General features: G+C 39.8%; 1 protein-coding gene across 1 annotated transcript; it reads right to left on the reverse strand.

The window, feature by feature from the left end:
* Nucleotides 1-19,450: 19,450 nt before the first annotated feature.
* LOC136227374 (F-box/kelch-repeat protein At3g06240-like) lies at nt 19,451-22,178 on the reverse strand. Its single transcript, XM_066016019.1, has 3 exons — nt 22,058-22,178; nt 20,490-21,758; nt 19,451-19,756 (listed from the first exon to the last, which is right to left on the reverse strand). Exons 1-3 carry the CDS (start codon nt 22,135-22,137, stop codon nt 19,630-19,632), a joined length of 1,476 nt encoding a protein of 491 aa, XP_065872091.1. The 5' UTR covers nt 22,138-22,178; the 3' UTR covers nt 19,451-19,629.
* Nucleotides 22,179-22,599: the final 421 nt, after the last annotated feature.

The raw sequence follows: 22,599 nt of genomic DNA on the forward strand, positions 1-22,599 counted from the left end.
CGAGGGGGATCACGTTGTCTATATCCCTTATCGCGTTTTTGTACAAGGTACTTTTTATTTCCAAGTTGATGATTTCTTTTAACCCTTTGCAGGGGTGATCCTTTATCTCAACTCGCTGCAGATCGGGAGGCTAAAGCCCTAGCGAGAAGGAAGAGGCGAATGGAGGGAAACACTTCAGTCGCAGGGGCGATTACTTCTATCGAGGCGGCTTCTCCCGCAAGGGCCTCCGTTTCACAAGGTCCAGCTTCTGCTTCCGAGGACCTTCCCTTAACTAGGAAGCGGAAGAATACTGCGGATATAGAGTCTTCTTGTCCCAGAAAGAAAAACGCTTCTGTGTCCCTCACTGTTGGCGGTACACCTGTATCCGCCTCGTCCAAAGGAAAAAGCAGTACACCAATCCACGAGGTATATTGATCTATTCCCCTTTTTTATGTTGTTAATTTTTCCTTAAGAGTTATCTGCTGTTCTCCTGATCTTTCTCCTTATGCATTCGCAGCCAATTCCCGATATCAGCGGGTGGTGGACTAGGACCTTTGGCATGGCTGTGAGCTTCTCGTGTAGGGACATTGTTTCTTCCATATGTAATGTCCTTGGGCGACTCCCCTCTGCTTCCCGCGTGCGAGAGCAAGTGCCGCTTCCTACTGCTATGGAGGGGATTGAGAAGCGGGCCATAGAGGTATATTGTTACTTGTGATATTCTCTTTCAAGGATCTTGCATTTGTAGTAACCGCAAATTTCTATCCGCTCTTATTATCTGCGAATCATCTTTTATGCAGATTATTAACTTCGCGGAGGGTGCTCTCCTAAGGGACGCTGAACGCGCTAAAGAGTTGGAGAACCTTGGTACTCAATTGGCGACTCAGAAGTCGCTTTATGATGATGTCCAAGGGAAGGTAAAGGCTCTTGAAGGCGCTTGTCAGAAGGTTATGAGCGAGAAGGAGGAAGCTCTCAGATCCCTCCAGGCTAAGTCCAACGAGCTGCAAAAGGTCCTTGATGATCTAAATTCATCCAATGAGGCTCTGGAGATGCAAAAGAAGAAAGCTGAGGAGATTCTAGCCGAAGATGGTGCTCGCATCTATTGGTATGGGGAGCGAATTCATGCTGCTTATGAGCATGGGCATCCAGATCGAGTACTTAGCCGCCCCAAGGTTCCCATCCCTGAAAAGGATCTAACTAAGAAGTGGGACAAGCTGGAAGCCGAGGATGCTGATATGGATGAGGTACTCTTCTTAGATTGGCAGAGTTTTCAGAACCCTCCAATTAGCTGCGAGATCCCTACTCAGAACGCGGAAAAAGAGGCACCACAAGACCTTTCTCAGCCTGAGCAAGAGGTACCGCCCTCTGAAGCGGTTACTGATTCGAGGGTTGAGGATTCGCTTGAAGCAGATCCGCCCACTGGAGGAGATGAGGGAGCCGCTGAAGGCGAGGAGGGCCATAGGGGTGAAGGAGAGGAAGTTGTAGCATAGTTTGATTTATATCTGGACTGTTGTATGTAACAAACTGCCCGTATATATATATTTTCTTTTGCTTGCCGCTTTACCTATACGTGCGATTGTTGCTTTATTCCTTATTGCCCTTTGTTTTCATACGTGACCCTTGCCCTTTTGCTGACTCCATATTTGTATTTCCTCGTAGTTTAGTTTCGTTTCCGCTAGGGTGGCCAAAACCTTTTTGCAATTTTTTGAGTACTCGTTAATTCGCTTAATTTTATGCCTTATCTTATAATTTTTCTTTCGAAAATAATATAATCATAAGGTTAATCATAAGGTTTTGCGAGTGATGCGTAATCATGCATCCGCCTTTCTTTAAGAGGCAACACATTTATGTGTTTTTAAGTTCAACCATAAGGTTTTTGCGAGTGATGCGTAATCATGCATCCGCCTTTCTTAATAGGCAACACATTTATGTGTTTTTAAGTTTAACCATAAGGTTTTTGCGCGATTTACCCGCCTTTTGTTTGTAGATAACACACTGAAGTGGTTGTCCTAAAAAGGATCCGCACTCAAACGTCGTATGCAACAATTGAACATCTTTATTGATAAAAGAAAAGACTTTTTGTTACATTGGTATATGAAATGTGTGGGATCAAAGCCTCATTAAAACCTTTTATCAGAAAACCCAATGGGAAAAAACTCATAAAAGGAAAAAGAGTACTCGTCATTTCCCTGAACTACCCGGCCCGTTTATATAGGCGCAGATTTTCTAGATTCCAGGTGCGCGGGAGCTTTTTTCCGCTCATTTCTTCTATTTCAAAAGTTGATGGTCCCAGCTTCTTGGATACTCTGTATGGTCCGATCCAGTTGACGCCTAATTTGCCTTTGCCATCTCTGGATTGTATTTTGTCCGCTTTTTTCAAGACCAAGTCGTTCTCGTTGATTATCACTTTTCGCACCCTTCTGTCATGATATTTCTTGATTCTATTGCGGTACACTGCCATTCGCATGTAAGCTTTTTCTCTTCGTTCTTCAACAGAATCCAATGCATCTCTAATGTTGATAGGATTTTGTGTGTCGCAATAATAAATTATTCGATCTGTAGGCGACTTGATTTCAACAGGTAGGACTGCTTCGGCTCCATAAACCAGCGAGAAAGGTGTTTCGCCAGTTGCTGCTTTTACAGAAGTTCTGTATGCCCATAACATATGGGGTATCTCATCCGCCCAACCTGTTTTTTTATCACCTAGCCGCTTCTTGATACCTTGAATCATGGCCCTGTTGGTAACCTCTGTCATACCATTCGATTGGGGATGGTTTACGGAAGAAAAATGATTCTTGATCCCCATGCTTTCGCAGTATGCTTTGAACTTGACACAGTTGAACTGGGTGCCGTTGTCAGTTATAAGCTTTTGCGGGATTCCAAATCGCATGATAATGTTCTCTCGTAAGAACTCGATCATTCGTTCAGGTGTTTGAGCGGTTACTGCCTCCGCTTCTACCCATTTGCTGAAGTGGTCAACTGCGACTACCAAGTACTTCCTTTTCTTTGTCGTTTCTGGGAATGGACCCACTATATCGATTCCCCATGTTGCGAATGGCCATGCCGTCATTATAGAGATTTGTTCGGCTCCGGGAACGTGCTTTTCATTCGCATGGATTTGACAGCTGTGACATTCCGCTACCATCTGCTGGGAATCCTCCATCACCTTTGGCCAATAGTATCCCATTAACTTGACCTTTCTTGCCAACGCCGCGGATGCTTCATGTGCGCCGCACATTCCTTCATGGAGTTCTCGCAGTACGTAGTCTCCTTCATTGCGGCTAACACATTTCAACCATGGACATGTATATGATTTTCGATACAAAGTTCCATCTCGAATTGAGTATCTCGCTGATTGTCCAATTAGCTTTCTGGCTAGGCTTTTGTCATCTGGAAAATCTCCCTGCTCCAGATATTGGCGGATAGGTATCCGCCAATCTTCATCATCTTCCAGCTCTTCAATGACCATAATCTGATCGACTTCAAATGCCGGTGCGGATCTTATCTCCAAATTGCATGCTTTTTTATTCCATGGTTCTCTACTCGCCGCTGCTTTTTCCAGTTCATCAGCCTTTGTGTTTTGGCCTCTTGGAACATGCACCATTTCCCAGACGACTCCCTTGTGTGTTAACTCCTGCGTCAATCTGCCGACTATCTGATGGTATTTGACCAGATCTTCTTGTTTCACCAGATAGTTTTTTGTGATCTGATTTATCATGAGTTTAGAATCGCTGTAGATCACCACTCTTTCTGGCGTAAGTTCATTAAGCAGCTTCAATCCGCATATCATTGCTTCAACTCTGCGGCATTATTGGTAGTTTTGAAAGTTAACTTTGCCGCATAGTACAGGCGAATAACCTCCGGGCCTTTGATGACGACTCCCAGTCCAGCCCCATCTGTGGATAATGCCCCATCTGTGAACATGCTCCACTCTTCTTTTTGTGCCTTTGGACGTTCATCTTCATCCCACGTGAATTCATTCACGAAATCGGCAAGTACTTGACCCTTTAGTGCTGGTCTTCCTTCGTAGCGAATATCGAATTCCCCCAGGCGAATTGACCATTCCATTAATCGGCCGGATGCGTCAGGTTTCTGCAGTACCTTCCGCATTGGAATTCCGGTTCTCACAATGATAGTATGCGCCTGAAAGTATGGTTTTAGCCTAGCCACCGTGGTTATCACCGCGAGAGCCATTTTGTCCAACTTCGAATACCGAAGTTCTGCATCCTTCAAGACCTTGCTCACATAGTACACTGGATATTGTTGGCCCTTTTCTTCTCGCACCATTACAGTGCATATCGCCATACTGGTGACGGATACGTAAAGAAATAAATCTTCTTCGTCCTCCGACCTGCTCATTAAGGGCGGATAGCATAGCAGTCGCTTTATACCCTCAAATGCCTCTTGACAATCCGGCGTCCATTCAAAGGACTTAGATTTTTTTATGGCATTGTAGAAAGGTAGACATCTTCTAGCCGAGCATGATATGAATCGCCCTAATGCCACCAACCGCCCATTTAGTCTTTGTACTTCTCTTACGTTCCTCGGAGTTTTCATCTCCATTACTGCTTTAACCTTCTCAGGATTCGCCTCAACTCCCTTGCCACTAACAATGAAACCCAGGAATTTTCCTGCCCTTGCTCCGAACGTGCATTTTTCTGGGTTCAACTTGAGGCCATATTTGATTAGCACTTCCAGGATTTCTTTGATATCCTGCGGGTGGTCTCGCATCTTCTTGCTTTTGATGATCATGTCATCTACGTAGATTGAGAAGTTCTCGCCTGACTTGTCTGAAAATATATTGTTCATCATCCTCTGGTATGTTGCTCCTGCGTTTTTCAATCCGAAGGGCATCACCTTGAAGCAATAAGTCATCTGATGAGTTATGAATGATGTTTTGATTTCATCCGCCTTCTCCATGGGTATCTGGTGGTAACTGGATTTCACGTCGGTGAACGATAAAGCTTCAAATCCTGCAGTTCCATCTACCAATATATCAATGTTAGGTAGCGGATACATATCCTTCGGACAAGCTTTATTCAGATCCTTGAAGTCGACACACATTCTGTACGTTCCATTTGGCTTTTTGACTAGCACCACATTGGCTAGCCACTCCGGATAGGTGACTTCTCGAATTGCATCTGATTTTAGCAAATCCGCCACAGCTTTTTCAATCGCCTTCTGCCGCTCTGGAGCGTGTCCTCTCTTTTTCTGTCGCACTGGGGTTGCACCTTTGTCCACATTCAAACGATGGGTTGCTATATCTGGACCTATCCCTTTCAGCACTTCATTTGGAGCGGCGAATGCCGACTCGCATTGGATCAACACCTCGGTAATGGCTTTCTTCGTTTCCTCAGGGAGTCCTGCCGCTATTCGTACATTCTTGTCATTTGAGATGGCGAATAGTTCTGTTTCTCCTAATGCTTCTGCCGGCAACTTCTCATCAACTTTATCCTCTTCACCTGGCTTTGGTTCAAGTGACAATGTATAGGCTTGTTGAGATACAAGTTGATCACCTTCAACTATGACTCGCCCTTAGTGTGTTGACAAATGTAATGTCAAGTGCTTCATTGAGATGAGCGATTCCGTTTCCGATAGGAACGGATGCCCCAGAATTATGTTGTAGGCCAACGGGAGATCAACAATTGCGAATTCTAGATCACCTCGCCATTTTAGATTCTTATCGCCCATTTCTGCTTCCAACACCACTTGTCCACTTGTTTGAGACGATTGACCTCCAAAACCAATTACATCCATGAATGTATGTTCCACTCGCTCGTCATTAATTCCCAACTTGTTGAATGCAGTCCGAGTAATAACATTACAAGAACTGCCAGTATCAATAAGGACCCGCTTGACGTCCCATCCTTCTACAGCCATCGTAATCATCAAAGCATCCGCATGCGGCTCCGTGATTCGCGCAAATGAGTAATTGAGGGCATCCCCCCTATGCGTGTTGCTTTTTCGCTGTTCACGGCGTGCCCTTTTTGTTGGCGGCTCATAGATCCCGCCAGCTATCATGTTTATCACCCCTTTCTTCTGTTTCTTTTCGGGCCTTGCTTCTCCCTCATGCGGGAGCGTTGTTTTCTCATCAATCGTTTCTTTTCTTACGAATTGGCCTAGCTTGCCCCTCTCAACCAGCTTTTCTATTTCCTTCTTCAGTTCATAGAAATCGTTCGTGTCATGGCCGTTCAATCTGTGGAACCTGCAATATTTGTTAGGATATCGCCCCAAACTAGTTCGACCTTTCACCTCGGGGAACCGCACATCCTTCTTCAGGGGGTTCTTTTCGATCCAAAGTAACACCTCCTGGCGAGTCGTATTCAATGGTGTTTGATATCCTCCCCCTTGAAAGGAGCGATCGCCTCTGCGAACAAAATTACCCTTGGACTGGGTCTGGCGTCGATTGTCCGAAGTGGATCTAGCAGCATCTCTCTCCCTCCGGGTTTGAGCTCTATGTTCTCTGTTGACATCGTTCACTTCCATAAATTCCTTTGCTATCTTCATGAGTTCAGCCACTGTGCGCGGCTTGTTGCGGATGATTTCCTCCCGCATGCTCCAATCCGTGGTTCCATCCGCCATGATGTTGCGGATGCTCACGATATCCGGGTTCTGCAACCGCACCAGAATATCGTTGAATGCGACAACAAATTCCCTTAGGGAATTATAGTTCCTCTGTTTGATCTCCTTCAGCTGCCTATCCGTCACATCTGCCGCTTTACCGCCCACGAACTTGGCACAGAAATCACGACTGTATTGATTCCAGTTGTGAATAGATTCAGCAGATAAAGACCGAAACCAATCAGATGCCGCTCCGCCCAAAGTGGTCGAGAATAATCTTCAAATTATACTTTCACTCGCTCCCGCAACATCCATTAATTCTCTGTAGTTCCTGACATGAGCCTCAGGATCAGAATTAGGATCCCCATAGTATTTAGGTATCGCCGGGGCCTTTATCCTGTGATCTGGTATAAATTCTCGCAACGACGGAGCAAAAGGCGAATCACTCTGCACCTCTGCTCTCGCCCTAGGCGTGTACCCCATTCGCTCCATCATGTTCCGTAGTTGATCTTCCAACTCAAGATTGGGTATTCGCCGAACCTCTTCCATCCGCTGCTGGTGAACTCTAGGTGGCATCCACCCGCCAATTGATGTTGAGATTTGTTCTCGCCGTGGTTCTAGCCGTCGTCCGGTTATAGGATCAAAGTTCCAGGTGTGCTCCTGCCCAAACGTATTCGCCCCAGACGCTATTAATTCTGAATGCCCGTTAAATAAGGGTTCCGTGTGTTGTAGTGGAAGGATTCCTGGCATTCCCGATGTCGGTTGGGATGTTTGCCAGGTCGGATGGATCGTCATACTAGGATCGTGGTACGAGTAGTTGCTTGGATGGCTGCGTGGGTTCATGCGACTACTCTGACCTATCTGGGTTAGCTCTCGAGATGGCTGCGGAAGCGCAGATATGGCGGCAGTAGTCGATGGTTGTGTGGAGACAATAACAGGTTGTTGAGGAGCAGCCGCCACGGCGGTATTATGATCGGCCATTGCGGTTAACAAACTAATCATTCGATCCCCCGCCGCTTGGCTCATATTTGAAGCCAAGACTTGTCCTGCCATTTGTACGAAATCGCTATTGGACATCTCCATTTCATTTTGGACTTGAACCTCCAATAAGGGACTCAATTGTCCCGAAGGGCTTGACGAGCTAGGCACCACAGGCTGCGTACTTGCAGGTTGCGAATTCGCAATCCGTGGACCCCTTGAGTTCATACTAGTGGATCTGGTTGTAACGCCGGTCGTTCGTGATGGTTCTGACATGTTCTTTGTGTACCTTTAACCAAATGTTGGTAAAAAAGGTCCACGTTCACCGCACCAATGATAACTTGCTGGATCCGATTTGATGATCTCCGCCGTAGTTACCTGCAAAACAGAACCGGAGACAGGATCTCCGGGAAAACTCTCCGACGATCAAGTCAGTTTTTGTAGGAGGGTTGGTAAATTGACAATAGTATTGTGGGAAAAATGTGAAATGTACCTTTCCCCCTTTGGCCTTAGGGCTTTTTATAAGTGTTCTTAAGTAACCGCCGAGGGCGGTTACCCCTTCCAGGCCATGTTCCGAGGGCGGTTACTCCTTTTTAGGTCATGCCCCCTCTCATGGCTTTCGTGGCAACAAACGTGGTATTGTTTGTCCTGAGTGGGAGTTTTAGTGCTCCATTTAGGAATTCGGGGCGGTTACTCACTTCACCCGCTTCCTCTATTCGGGTCCCATCCCATCTTAGGCCATGGATCTAAGTATGGGCTGGGCCCGTGTAATGAATTCGGCCCGGTTTGGCTTCGCGGGTCATCACAGATATTTTGTTCCTTATTCTACACCAATTACATATTAGTTAGTTCTAAAAAAAATTCATGTGTTTTTATAATTTAATAATAGAATTGGAGATTAATATTTATAAATTCGGTGAATTTTTTGAATATTTTTGTCCAGTTCGTACAAAGTATTTTTTTTTTCACATCTCAACATATATTTGTGATTTTTTATTGATAAAATGATGGACGTATTTAGTGTAGATGACAAGATTCATGACCGAGAAGACATTTTGTGAATCATTTCTCAAATTGATCCAAATTATCAACATCGAGGGTAAAATTGCTCTTGACTTCTAACATTACGGGTAAAACTGATCCATTTTAAACGTTAGAGATAAAATTGCCCCTGAACCAAAACATTAGAGGTATTTTTGTACCATAACCCAAATAAATAAGAAATTATATTTGAGGGTAAAATTGTCAATTGAACCATAAAACTAGCTAGCTATTCTACCTTATTCCATCAATAGTTGTTTCTACGGAATACATATTCTATTCTATTCATTTGTAATACATATTCTACATCCTTTCTATTCCATTCAATGTCATGAATCAAACGACACCTGAGTATTGAAAAGGAAATTTAAGACAACAAAAGAAACTTACAAAGAGATCTGATGGCCAGAGCGGTTCGAGTTGCTTTGTTCTCTATCTCTACTCATTCTTCAAACTCTTAATGTTCCTTTATTCAATATACTCTCTAGAATCTCAAAATCAGAATCTCTAGAAATAGTAATCCAAAAAGGAACAACTTTGTTAATTGGATTAGAAATTGAACTACAAAAGAGAAAAATAAATACATACAAAAATTATTCGGAAGGAAGAATCAATTAATCGTAAACGTAAGAAAATCGATAGGAAACATCGAGAATGCGTTGGTGCTGAGGAAAAGAAAGGATTAAATTAACAGAATTGGATTGAAAATTAATTAAACCTTAACATAAATGAAATTAGAATTAAGACATGATGATGATTATATTAAAGGGCTAATTATTAATCTAGTGATTTGAGTGGATCCATTAACATATTTGATACATTTCTCTTTCATTCATTTTATAGATCTAAACACTTTCATCCATTTTAATAAGAATACCGTTATTTCAATTCACTTTCTTTCTCGGACTCTCAAACTTTGTCTCCTGATTTGCCTAAAAATCCTTTTACTCCTTCGACACCGCTAGTGAAGCAACGTTACAATGCCTTCTTTATCAGTTTCGTATGAAGGATTGAGAAAATGTTTGGAATTGGAGCAGAGAAGAAACACAAAATTGTCTCAGAATTGTTCATATGCCCCACCATGAAGTGGGACGTGATGTTCGTATGCCCCACCATAAGGTGGGGCGTGATGCTCACACGTCCGAGCATATGTGTGGCTGCGTTTCGGGTTTAGACACCGAAACGCTGTAGAAATATCGCGTTTTGGAATGTAATGTTCGTTATTTATCAATTACAGGAGGTTTCATGGGAAGAATTTGGCGGAAACGGCATTGATTACAGTTCGCAATTTTTTCCCAAACAAACGTTTCAAACACATCATGAAGTTGTTAACTGGGCAAAACAGACAGCAATTGGGATCGGCTTCGAGTTAACCACAACGTCGCACAAGACAGGGCGCAAGTCAAAGTGGATATTGGTTAAATGTGCTCGTGGTGTTAAGAATTATAGAAGGAAAAAGGATATGAATAAGGATGCTATACTATGGAGGGATACAAAAACAAAGTACTGTGGTTGCAAATTCTAGATAAAGGTTCTGGAAATCGCTGAATTAGACGGTTGGGTGGTGAATGGGATTGCTGGAGATAGAGGACAGCACTGTCATCAGTTGGATGTATATCGTCAGGGCTACAGACAGATGAGCAGACTAAGCCCGAGTATATTGTCATTTAGGGAGTTATCATCACTACATACGTCTTTATTTACATCCTACATTTCCAGTGCCTCCCATTGCCACCTAATGGCGTATATTTCATCATCCGAGTGTTCGTCACTTGGACAATCTATACGCTGAAAGGAGAGAGGCTTGGACTAGATTATATTAGTTTTATATGTTGTAATTAATAATATTTATTCATTAACTTATATTATTGTTACTGGTTTTAGTTAAAATTGAATGGTATTTTTAGGTTTTACGTACAATTATGTAGTTACGGGTTTAACGGCCTATTTACGGGTTTAAAAAGCTATTTTTTTTTACCAATTCGACACGCGGGCGTGTGGATATCACGCCTCACCGCGTGGTCGGGCGTGATAGCCACACACCTCACCGCATAGTCAAACGTGATAGCCAAATGCCCGACCTTGCGGTGAGGCGTTGGGCTATCACGTCCGACCACGCGGTGAGGCGTGTGGCTATCACGCCCGACCACGCGGTGAGGCGTGATATCCACACGCCCGCGTGTCGGATTGGCAAAAAAAATAGCTTTTCCCTCCCCAAAACCCATGAAAGGGCATTTTCATCCTTTCACGGGGCTAGGGGTGGGAATTTGAGGCTGAGTTTAACAACACCCTACCAAAACAGCCCAATCTTAATTCAATTTTATCTCGATGGTATCTTAAGAGCAATATTCGCCCAAAATTGATCTCCATTTTCTTTCTTAATGCTAGTATAGGAAAAGAATTGGCAATCCTAGGAGGATCAAAGTTGCATAAAAAAAGGTTAATCTTGTATGAAGCAGGTTCAAAAATTGGGAATCCTAGGAGGATTATTTTCTTATACCCAATTTGCAACCTTGAAATTAAAGCATTTTAATACTCTATTACTTTGCACTATTTATTGATAAATTTTTGACAGAGCAGTCATGGAAAGGAAAAAGATTTCAAAAGCTTGTGACGAAAAAAGTAGAAATGAAGAAGATGAGGCTGGCCCAGTAGAGATCTAATATTCAGGTTGTTCATTTACGAACTTACCTAGCCACCTCAGTGTAGCTATTATTTTTAGACTGTCGATTAAGGATATGATTGTTTGCAAATGCATATGCAAATCTTTGTATGCTATAATTTCAAATCCTGAATTTGCTCAATCTGAGGTCTTTCCAATTGCTCGTACCGTGGATTATACACACGTGTCAAGAATACTTTATCCCCTTGAGTTAGAGTAGGATGAATGGTTCATGGACACGGTTTCGAGTCAGCATTGTCATGACTATTCTGAAATTTGCCAGGTTAGTATGAAATTTGGCTCCAAGTTAAAGATTCCAGTGCGCAACTTTCCATTGGTTTTAAGGGATAACATAGATGGCAATGAAGAAATCACATTGAAGGTTAATGATCACTGTTATAAGATAGTGAATTCGTGTAATGAATTTGTTTGTTTATTTGAACCAATGGATAATAAGCCTGTTATTATGTGCAATCCAGTTACAGGCGAGTTTATTAATCTTCCGCAAGTGTTTGAGGGTAAAAATGTTGATGGTTATGATGGTGATATTGATTGTGGATTTGGTTTTAATCCAGAGACGAATCAATACAAAGTGGTAAGAATTTTTGAGCAATATTCTCATCCGGAACATGACACCATCGGCTGGCTGGCTCAGGTGCATATTCTTGGTACAGGATCATGGAAAATTATCAAATCTGCTCCTGATTCAGGCTATGTTTTAGCATTTACTACTTTGTCTTCTTGGTGACAAATTGAGTCTTATGGTTTCATTTGGTTGTGAGAAAGAATGTTCCTACAATTTTCATCACCTCCATTAATAGAGGGCAACATGGTCAATGTTGGAATGGGAGTTCTAGGAGGATGTCTTTGCATATGTGACTCTTCAAATCAATCATTCATTTGTGTCTGGGTGACGAAGAATTACGGTGTTGAAAAATCATGGACTAAAGTTTTCGAAATCAACATGTGTTGTTGTGATATATTGATTTATGGATTATATCAACCTATAAAATACATAAATAATGGAGCACTTTTGATGCTTAATTATCCGAGGAGTGTTCTATTTTATTATGACCTGAGAAGACCTATATTGAAGCGTTTCCAGGTTCACCCAATGGAATCAAGCTTTGAGATAATTGCTCATAGTCCAACCTTTAATTCATTTAAGGATGTTCTTGCAAGGTGTAATGTGAAGGTACTTAATGTCAATTCAAGGTACTTGTTAACCAAACTGTTTCTTTCTGTATATAAGTAAATTGTTTCTGCTTTACTCATTTAATTATTTGAACTACAGGTGTGCTGGGTTGAAACTAAAGGGCGAACTTAAAGCCATTTCCTTGTATGAGAAGATGATTGAATCTAATTCTGAATATGAACCTTATGAGCTTGAGTGTATTACATAACTGTTATGTACCTCATGAATTGGAAAAATACTGGTTCCATAAACATATTTCTGCCTCAGGAATTACATTTTCAGATAAACAAAGAAATCCGTTACACGAATTCACTATCTTATAACGGTGATTATTCACCTTCCATGTGATTTCTTCATTGCAATCGCTACTATCCGTTAAAACTAATGGAAAGTTGCACACTGGAATCTTTAACTTGGAGGCAAATTTCATACTAACCTGGCATATTTTAGAATAGTCATGGCATTGCTGGCTCGAAACCGTTTCCATGAACTGTTCATCCTGCTCTAGCTCAAGTATTCTTGACACGTGTGTATAATCTACGGTACAAGCAATTGGAAAGACCTCAGATTGAGCAAATTCAGGATTTTAACTTGTAGCATACAAAGATTTGCATATGTATTTGCAAACAATTATATCCTTAATCGACGGTCTAAAAAGAATAGCTGCAATGAGGTGGCTAGGTAAGTTCTTAAATGAACAACCTGAATATTGGATCTCTACTTGACCAGCCTCATCTTCTTCATTTCTACTTTTATGGCCACAAGATCTTGAAATCTTTTTCCTTTTCATACAAGATTATCATCTTTTATGTATTTGTTTTGCAATTCTTTTCCTATACTAACATTGAGAAGGAAAACGATGGATCAAATTCGGGCCAATATTGATGTTAAGGTACCGTCGAGATAAAATAGAATTGATATCTTCACAATAAATTCGTGACAAAATTCATATTTATCCCAAGAAAATAGGAGTTGCTCAAGTAACATAGAACAAAACCTAGTTTACAATGATCATAAAAGTTCCAAATTGATGGAAACCCTAGCTCAAGTCCTACCCATGACAATTAAAAACATGTAAAAGAAGCATGTCCAAGTACATAAATAGAGAGAGAAAAAGAAATACCTGAAATTGATGGAGAAACCATGGGATACAAGTTAGATCATATAAAGGAAGACGAGACACTATTCATATTTCGGAACGAACCTAAGCCTTTGTTTGGGAATTTGGAGGTTAATGGAGGTAAGAGTTAAAAGAGGTAATGGAAAGGGAATGGAAGTGATGGAAATGAAAGTTAAAAATTAACTTTGTTTGAGAGTTTATAGAATGTAAACGGGGTTAAATGTTTAACTTCGTTTGAGAGTTTAAATATAGAAGGGAATGAAAGTTAAATTTACTTTACAGAGACAACAAATTTTAAAAAACTTTACGTCACTTTCATTAACCCCCGATTTGGAGGTTAGAGTTCGGATGTTAGAGGAAGTAAACATTTAACTTCCATTAACCTTCATTTACACTCAAACAAATAACTCTTAAACAAGGTTAACTTGATATTTAACCTTCCATTAACCCCTTAAGAGCTAAATGAATTGATGATAGTGGTGGTGATGACTTCAATGACTGATTAAAACTTAATACGTTAGGTTCCTATAAATTTGGTTTAAAATATCAACTAGTCCTCTTTGGTTATAAAATACCGCATTAGACTCTTAAATTTGCTTATATTAAAGTACGGGATAATGTATCAAAATAGCATGTATAAAATAGCATTAATATAGGCTTAACTTTTAAAAATGTATCAATTTAGGTCTCGATAACAAAACAAGACACGTCGTTAATACTTCTCCATTAATTTCTATCAATTGTACGTGCCTTGTCGAACTTGCAAAGTGATATATATAAACTATAAACGATAATAATAAATTATATATAAATTATATATATCAAGAAAGCATTCGACACTCTGGATTGGAACTTCATCCTTGAGGTTCTGGATTCTTTCGGTTTCTCGCTTCAATTCCGTGACTGGATTCTCAACCTTCTTTCTTCGGCTCGCATATCAATTTTGACAAGCTAGGGTCAGACCGGATATTTTAAATGTTCTAGGGGTGTCAGGCAAGGAGATCCGCTTTCACCTCTGCTATTTAGCATTGCGGAGGATTTTTTGAGCCGTTGGTTATTGAAATTGTCTGAATCAGGGAAACTGTCAGCGATGAAGTACTCCAGGTCTGCCAATTTTCCTACTCATCTTTTATATGCGGATGATGTCATGCTCTTCTGTCAGGCCACGGCAGCTAATTTGAGAATCATCAGGGATGTCTTCTCCTGGTATGGTTGTATATCAGGTCAACAGGTCAACTGGCAAAAATCTGACATCTTCCTGGGCAGTTTCATTAGCCGACGCAGGGGAGCTCATCTTGCAGGATTGGTTGGAATCAAGTAGGGTTCTCTTCCTTTCAGGTATCTCGGGGTTCCTGTATTCTTTGGCTCGCCTCGCAAGCAACATCTCCGGGGGATAATGGATAAAATTATCTCGCACTTTGCTCGCTGGAAAGGGTCCTGTCTCTCGTTGGCTGGCAAAGCGGCGCTGGTCAGTTCGGTGATTACTGGGAGCTGTATTCACTCCTTCATTGTCTACAAATGGCCTTCATCTTTGCTAACATACTTGTCTAAATGCATGAAAAACTTCATTTGGACCGGCTCGGTGGACAAGCGCAAATCGGTAACTGTCCCTTGGCGAGACTGTTGTTGTCTGATAAAAGTAGGCAGGTTGGGAGTTAAGGATGTGAAAACGCTGAATATTGCGCTCCTTGGGAAAATTGCCTGGGGAATAATGCAAGATGACTCGTTCTGTTTTAACTTGCTCCGTTCTAGGTTCGTTAGCGCTGCTGGGCTGCCTAGGGTGGTGACTAACTCAACTATCTGGGGCTCTGTTCGTTGGATCCATGGTTTGTTATTGCAGCAATGCTCCTGGTGAATTGGACAGCAATCAAAATTGAATTTTTAGAATGGCCATTGGATCGCGCCTACTATCGCGGAGCAAGTTAGGCTGAGCGAGAAGGAGAAGCACAAATGCACAGCAGGTGTGGAGGATTTCCTAACTGAAAATGGGTGGCACGGCTTGCCTAATCTCCCAAATGAGGTACTTCTCCGTGTTGTTGACGTCAGAAGAGGATTGGATACAAATGACATCTGCGTTTGGAAGCCTGCGGTGGCTGGTTACTTGTCGGCTAAACTCTTTTATGCTTGGCTGAGGCCGCCTGAAATCACGCAACAGTGGTGCAGGTTCATATGGCAACACACCATCCCTCCTTCCCATTCGACGGTCTGCTGGCGAGAGTACCTTGGTTTTCTTCCAACGCATGACAGGATGAGTCGCAGGGGGATTGTAATTGTTTCGCGGTGTGGGCTCTGCGGTAGCTCGCAGGAAACGGCAGATCATCTGTTCATTAGTTGTCCGTTCGCAGCACAGATTTGTTTCGGGATCAGTGCTATATTTGGCCGGAGGATCTGCACCGACTCGTCTCTGGCGGCTCTGGTTAATGAGGCTCTAAAACAGCGTTTCAGCCCACAGATTGCCAATTTATGGGCTTCCGCCATTGTAAGCGATGTATGGATACTTTGGCAATGTCGGAATAAGGCGTTTTTTGAAAATGAGAAACCATGTATTCACCACGCTCTGCGCCGACTTTGGATGCTTATTCGAGAATCTGATAAGCTCACTGTTGGGGGAATGTGGAATTCCACTACGGAAATGCACACTATTGCGGAACTTGGCATTAGGCGGCACCTACACAGAGCCCCTAGGATCACACAAGTCTGTTGGCAACCTCCTCCTCCAGGATGGACGAAAATAAACACTGATGCCTCCGTCATTGGTAGCCCGAGATCTGCCGGTGGGGGGGGGGGGGGGGGGGGGGGGGGGAATATTCAGATCACAATATGGCTTTCTCGGAGCCTTTGCCCTCCCGATACCAGTCACTTTCTCCTATGCCGTGGAACTTACGGCAGCGATTTACGGGATCAATATGGCATACAGTCGGGGATGGACTCGTCTTTGGTTGGAAAGTGACTCAGCTTATGTAGTCGGCCTTTTGCGTAGTGGTGTTGGTACGGTTCCTTGGATGCTACGATCAAATTGGGTGAACTGTCTAGCGCAATTATCGTCAATGACGTTTGCGGTTACGCATATCTATCGAGAAGGAAATCAAGTGGCGGATCTACTGGCAAATTATGGACGTAACATCGATGGGGCGACTTGGTGGGACGAGTTACCGGACTTCTGTGTTTCTGCCTACTTGTGTAACCTGAGCAAGAGATATGTTTATCGTTTTGCTTGAGGATTGTTAAGTTCTTTCATTTTTGGACATATGTACTCGCTTTTCTTTTTTCTTTTTTAATAATATTGGTTGGGGTCTGCGGTTTGGGGTGCCAACATAGTTGGGATGCCTTCCCTCTCCCTGGTGCCACGCCTTCAACAAAATATATATAAATAATAATTATTATAATAGATAATGATAAATTACTGAATATTGAAACTAATTGCTACTGAACTGATTGTTACTGAAATTAAAGGAGAGTTTTAGGTGTTTGGTTAGTGATCTCCTGTTTGCCTTTTACACCCGAAAAACAGCCTTTTACAAAAGCAGAGAATCTCTACTTTTTGGAAAAACAGTTTTTTCGAGCAGCAAACAACAACAGCAAATAACAAACTTTAACAGCAAACAGTAACAGCAAACAATAGGTAAAACAAACGGGCCCTAAGTAAAGAACAATACCTTTTGAACAACTATTTCATCATATTTTCCAAAATGTGAAGCTACTTCCTCTAGAAATGTTGCAATCTATAAGCAAATAAATAAAATTCAATTTATATTGAGACATGAACTGGTATTATTATTAGTGAACAAGTTAATAGAAAATTCTAACTGCTTATGCATTTAAACTTTCTATAGTCTAGTATATGCTTATATCTACTTTCTGTAATCTGATGAGTACCGTGCTTAATGCCTACCTTGAAACGATCATCGAAACCCGTCTCTTATCACAAGCCTTTGCTTTGTCCACAAATTAATCATTGATCATACACTTGGTCCGTTCAATCATCAAAACAACACATCAATAATGTAAACCCAGAATCCTTCATGTGGTTACAGTAGTAGTATGAGATGCAAAAGAAAACAATTAATAAAACACAATAATGTTAAAGGTAAAACCAGTAACCTGTATTTCTAAAGTCTAACAAATCCAACTGGTTAAATTCCAAAGTTGAAGCTCAAAACAGGACTCACCTAGAATAACAGCTAACAAGTTAGGTTCATAGACATACAAAAACTATTGCTGAAATCAATCAATATTATAAACCAGGTCTATCTAGGACCAAAATTTTTGATAAAAACCTATAGGACACTTTATCACCAAACAATTCATAACAACGTAAAACCCAACAAGCATTAAGTCTAATTAAATCATCAACATCAGGTTGAAGATTCTGAAAATACAAATGATTATGTGCTTGACTAAGTACAGAGACTTAATGCATTAAGTCTAATTAAAATGTTAGCTACAATGTCAATTTGGACTTTTAAATTAGCTTCAGGATCGATTTATCTAAAAATAAACTCTACTATCAATTTAATCCTTCAACTTAATATTATTTTTTCCCAAATTAATCTAATATCACAAGTATCAGTATCATAATTTAACATGTATAAAAAAACACTTTGTCATAAAAAAAACAACTAAATTACACCTATATCAAAACTATAAGTTGGATTTGATGCTTAATGCCCATTTATTAGGAAATTGATGGTGTAAGCTAACTTGAATGATGAAAACGTACAAAGACATAAATGATGCAACTTGAATGATGAAAGTAGCGATTCTCCAAAAATAATAAAATAAAAGAACATCAAAGTTTGAGTTTTTAATTTCCAGTTTTAATCAAGTCACCAAAGCGAATAGACCACTTTAAATAAATTCAAGTGGTCAATAAATGACTAGAAAAAAAATTTAGGAGATAATAAGTTATTTTGACTAGAAAAAAAATTTAGGAGATAATAAGTTATTTTGTAAATTAAGAGGTGAGTCATTTTTCAAGTTCAAGAGGTTCTAATATATAAAGCCTCCATCACTCATCAAAATCATTCACCAAGATCAAATTCATTTTTAAGGTTCTAAATCTCATTCTCTTTGTCTTCAAGTTACTCATCTACATAGCCATATTCTTATTTCTCTCCTCATCTCTATCAACTATACGAATTCTTTCTAGAACACTAGAAAATGATACTTGAGCCTTCTCCTTTCGGCCTGGGCTTAAAACTCTTAAGTAGAAGTATTCATGATAATATTTCCTATTCTGTTATGATAAACAATTCCTTCAAGTGTAGATAGAGAAAGGTTTAAAATAAGACACTAGGCTCTAGTCATACGAAATGTCTAGAGCCTTTTACATCTAAGGAACGCCTTTAATAACCATGTTAGAAAGTGTTACTTTAATAAATAGGGAAGCTTGCAAACAAATAAAGAAGAAAAGAAGGAACTGTATTATGAAAATATTCATAACAATTCAAGCATTAAGTAGCAGAACTTTAAGAAATTATCTTGACTTAACTTTAAGAAATTATCTTTACTTAACTTTAAGCATTTTTGATTCCATCCAAGTTTATTTGACGTTGGAAGCAGTGGACAAATATTATCAAGCTGACATTTTCCCTTGCTTCGAAGTTCCTGGAATGTATCAATCACCCCCGAGCTTCCAAGCAGGGGACAAATCTCAACTTGATCAGCATTATAGATAGACCATGAGATAAATGTTTTCAAGTAATAGATCAGGAGGAAAGACCAATATTTTAGATAGATCCATGAGCAAATAATGCTTTAATCCAAATTAAATTGGACTTACCGTGCTAGTTTTAGCTATTTCGACACAGATTTAAATTGACATTTAACTTTGATCACATTTTGAATTGTATTTGTGGGGCAAAATGGATTCTAAAGTTGACATTCAGAATTAAGTTAGCAAAGATACCACATCACTTTGAACTCCTAAGTTGATATCTAGAATGGCAAAATATAGCTACAACTACATAGTTGATATCTTGTTTGTAGTTGACAAAATGATTATAAATAGTTTAGCAGATGTTAACTTTAGAGCAACATAACATTTACCTCTGCTGAATGAAGTCTATCTCGTAAGGTAAGCTATTCAAAATGAAACTACAGATACATGCCTTCAGAATCATCCTCATACAGTTCACTATCTTCAGAACCAGTCTCCAGTTCCCTAATTTCTTGAACTATGGAAATACCTTTCTTCTCTTTGTGCAGCTTCAGCTCTCCGCACCTGCTCAACGAATTCATAAAATGGTTCATAACCTTGCTGCATGGACACAGACATGGAAACAGGCATGGACACGGAAATGGACACGGGAAATGTTATTTCTAAAACATAACCTTCATAAACTAATAGAAATGAAAATGCACACGAAACACAGAAATGCTACATATGAGAACTGATTCTTTATAGAGAATATGCTAATAGAAATGAAGGTTAGTTCTATAAATTACAACAATTAACATTTTTAATGCCACAAATAATCATATACAGTTATTCATAATAACTAAGAAATAATCAACTACTAATCATCAAGACTAAAGTCTTCATAGTCCATTTTCATCACCACCACAATTATTATCTCCAACAACAACATTCGTTTTCAACATATACTCTAGTATGATAAACATTTTCTTTAGCAATAGATGATATATAAACTCTCTCTCTCTTTCACCATGCTCCAAACCATGTATCCCTCTAGTTCCCAAATTAACCTTCATTCCTCTTAGCATTTTCTCTATTAGATGCTCCCACAAACAATGCAAAAAATTTAAAGTAGACGAGAAATTTCACTAAGAATTCATTTGCAAACTTCCTGGCCATTAATTATTAGAAGCTCCATTGTAATATGCTGAATTGAAAATTCTCATTCACGATTGAATCATTAGCAGCAACAAATAGAAAAAATTGTAAAGCATTGAGATCAAGCAAAGGATGAAGTAGCAAAATATAAGAGAAATACCTTGACTTGACATTAAGAACAGGCACATTATGCCCTGATAAAGCATGTTTGAGTGAAACAAAGGTTGGAATATGAGAAATTGCTTCCACTTTTGATTCCATTCCACGGACCTTCAAATATCTAAATCCACATTTGTATGGCTCATCATATATAATAAAAGCATGTTTATGAGAATTAAACATCAATAACGCCCCATTATTCAGGTACTTTATAGGTTGATATGAGCCACGAGGCCATCTATCACCATCCAGGTTAATGGAGAGCATTTTAGACCAAACCTTTTTACCACCACGATCCTCCATTGTCCAAACATCCATATGATCACAGTCCAAAGCCCCAGTTATGCAGAGTTTCCCACTTAATACTCCCATGCTCACTATTGAAACTATATCATATTTCTCCTCCAATGGTGGTGCTGTACTTGACTTAAAAAATTCTTTCTCAATGTCAAAAGAAATTATAGAACATGGTCCAGAAGAAATCCAATAAACACACCCATTAAAATAAGTAGGGAACAATTTCCGTGTTGACTTGGGAAAAAAGGGAAGGTCTTTCCATGTTTCTGTACCAAGAACATGTACTTCAGCCACCATAACTTTTCCATGTTCAGTCCAATGCGTAAACATTCTTATCACCTTATATTGGTTAGTCACGGGACTAAAACCGAAACCACATTCAACAGGGATGTCAAGATCCTTAACTGTCCTAACCTCTGGAAGATTAATAAACTCACCAGTAACCGGATTGCAAACTATAACAGGGTCATTATCAGATGGATTGGACAAACAAAGCAAGCCGTTACATGAATTAACTATCTTATACTTGTGATTCCTCATATTCAACTTCAAGCAATTTTCACCCCCTACCGCTTCTTTATCTATCATTTTGATGTTGCGCAGTGGGAGTTTCAATTTTGAGTCAAGTTTAATCTTAATAGATGAGGTATCATAAGACATGTCGATCTTGTGCTCAAAATCATTTTGCTCTGGCTGCACAAGATAAAGCATTCTTGACAGTAATGTAAAACCTGAGGTTCGAAGTAGAGGATATACCTCAGATTGATCGAAATGGAGCTTTGCAAACTCAGGATCTGAAATTAGATCATACAATGTTTTGCATACACATTTGCATACAAAAATCCTCTTTATAGGGAGCCTAAGTAGAATATTTACCAAAACGGTATTTGGCAGATCAGAAAACGAAGGACCTGAATAATCCGCTTCATTCCTATTTCTCTTTGCTGTTGAATTCCTTCTTCTTTTCATAATACTGAGACAGTGGAAATGAGTGTATGAGCAAACTGAAATTAAATATCTATTTGATCGATATATTTTGCAAGTAAATGAATTCATCTGACGATTTAGCGATTGATTTCTATAATTTTGCTGGTCCAGCCATTCATAGCCGATTTAAGAGATTCAAACCTAAAATCTGATGAAGCAGGTGTTTAATCTTATCAAACTTCTATGATTCAGTAACACAATGAATGAAAAATCAGGAAAATAACATAAAAAATATGGAAGCATAGCAATTACAGAAAATGGAAGTGAGAGAGAAGTAAGTATTACCGAAGGAAAATTGATGGCCTGGAGAAAGAGAAACGCTGAACTGAGAACTGATTGGGAGATTGATGGACGTGAGGGTACATACATAATTGGCAATTGGCGGGAACTTATGGAGGGAAATGCATTTTTGGGTTCCGAATAACTTATATTATTTGGATTGGACAATATGCATTCGTATTATAAAAAAATCTCATGCAAGACACCCCTAAAAATAATATAAATAATTGAATCTTAGTAATTTACGAGTATTAAGACATATCATCTCAACAATATTTCTTATATTCACTCCTTATTTATTATTTTATCATTAAAATTATTAATTATTGTGATATTTATCAATAATGAAAGGAGAGAGACTATTTAATAATAAATTATTAATAAAAGGATTAAGGTGCAAAAATACCCCTAACGTTTTGGGTCACGAGTAATTTTACCCCTAACATTTAAAATGGTGCAATTTTACCCCAACGTTGAAGGCTAAGAGCAATCATACCCCTAACATTGATAAATTGGGTCAATTTGAGAAATAATTCATCAAACTGTTT

This window comes from Euphorbia lathyris, chromosome 4 (genome assembly GCF_963576675.1).
Source record: "Euphorbia lathyris chromosome 4, ddEupLath1.1, whole genome shotgun sequence".
In the NCBI taxonomy this organism is placed as follows: Eukaryota; Viridiplantae; Streptophyta; class Magnoliopsida; order Malpighiales; family Euphorbiaceae; genus Euphorbia; species Euphorbia lathyris.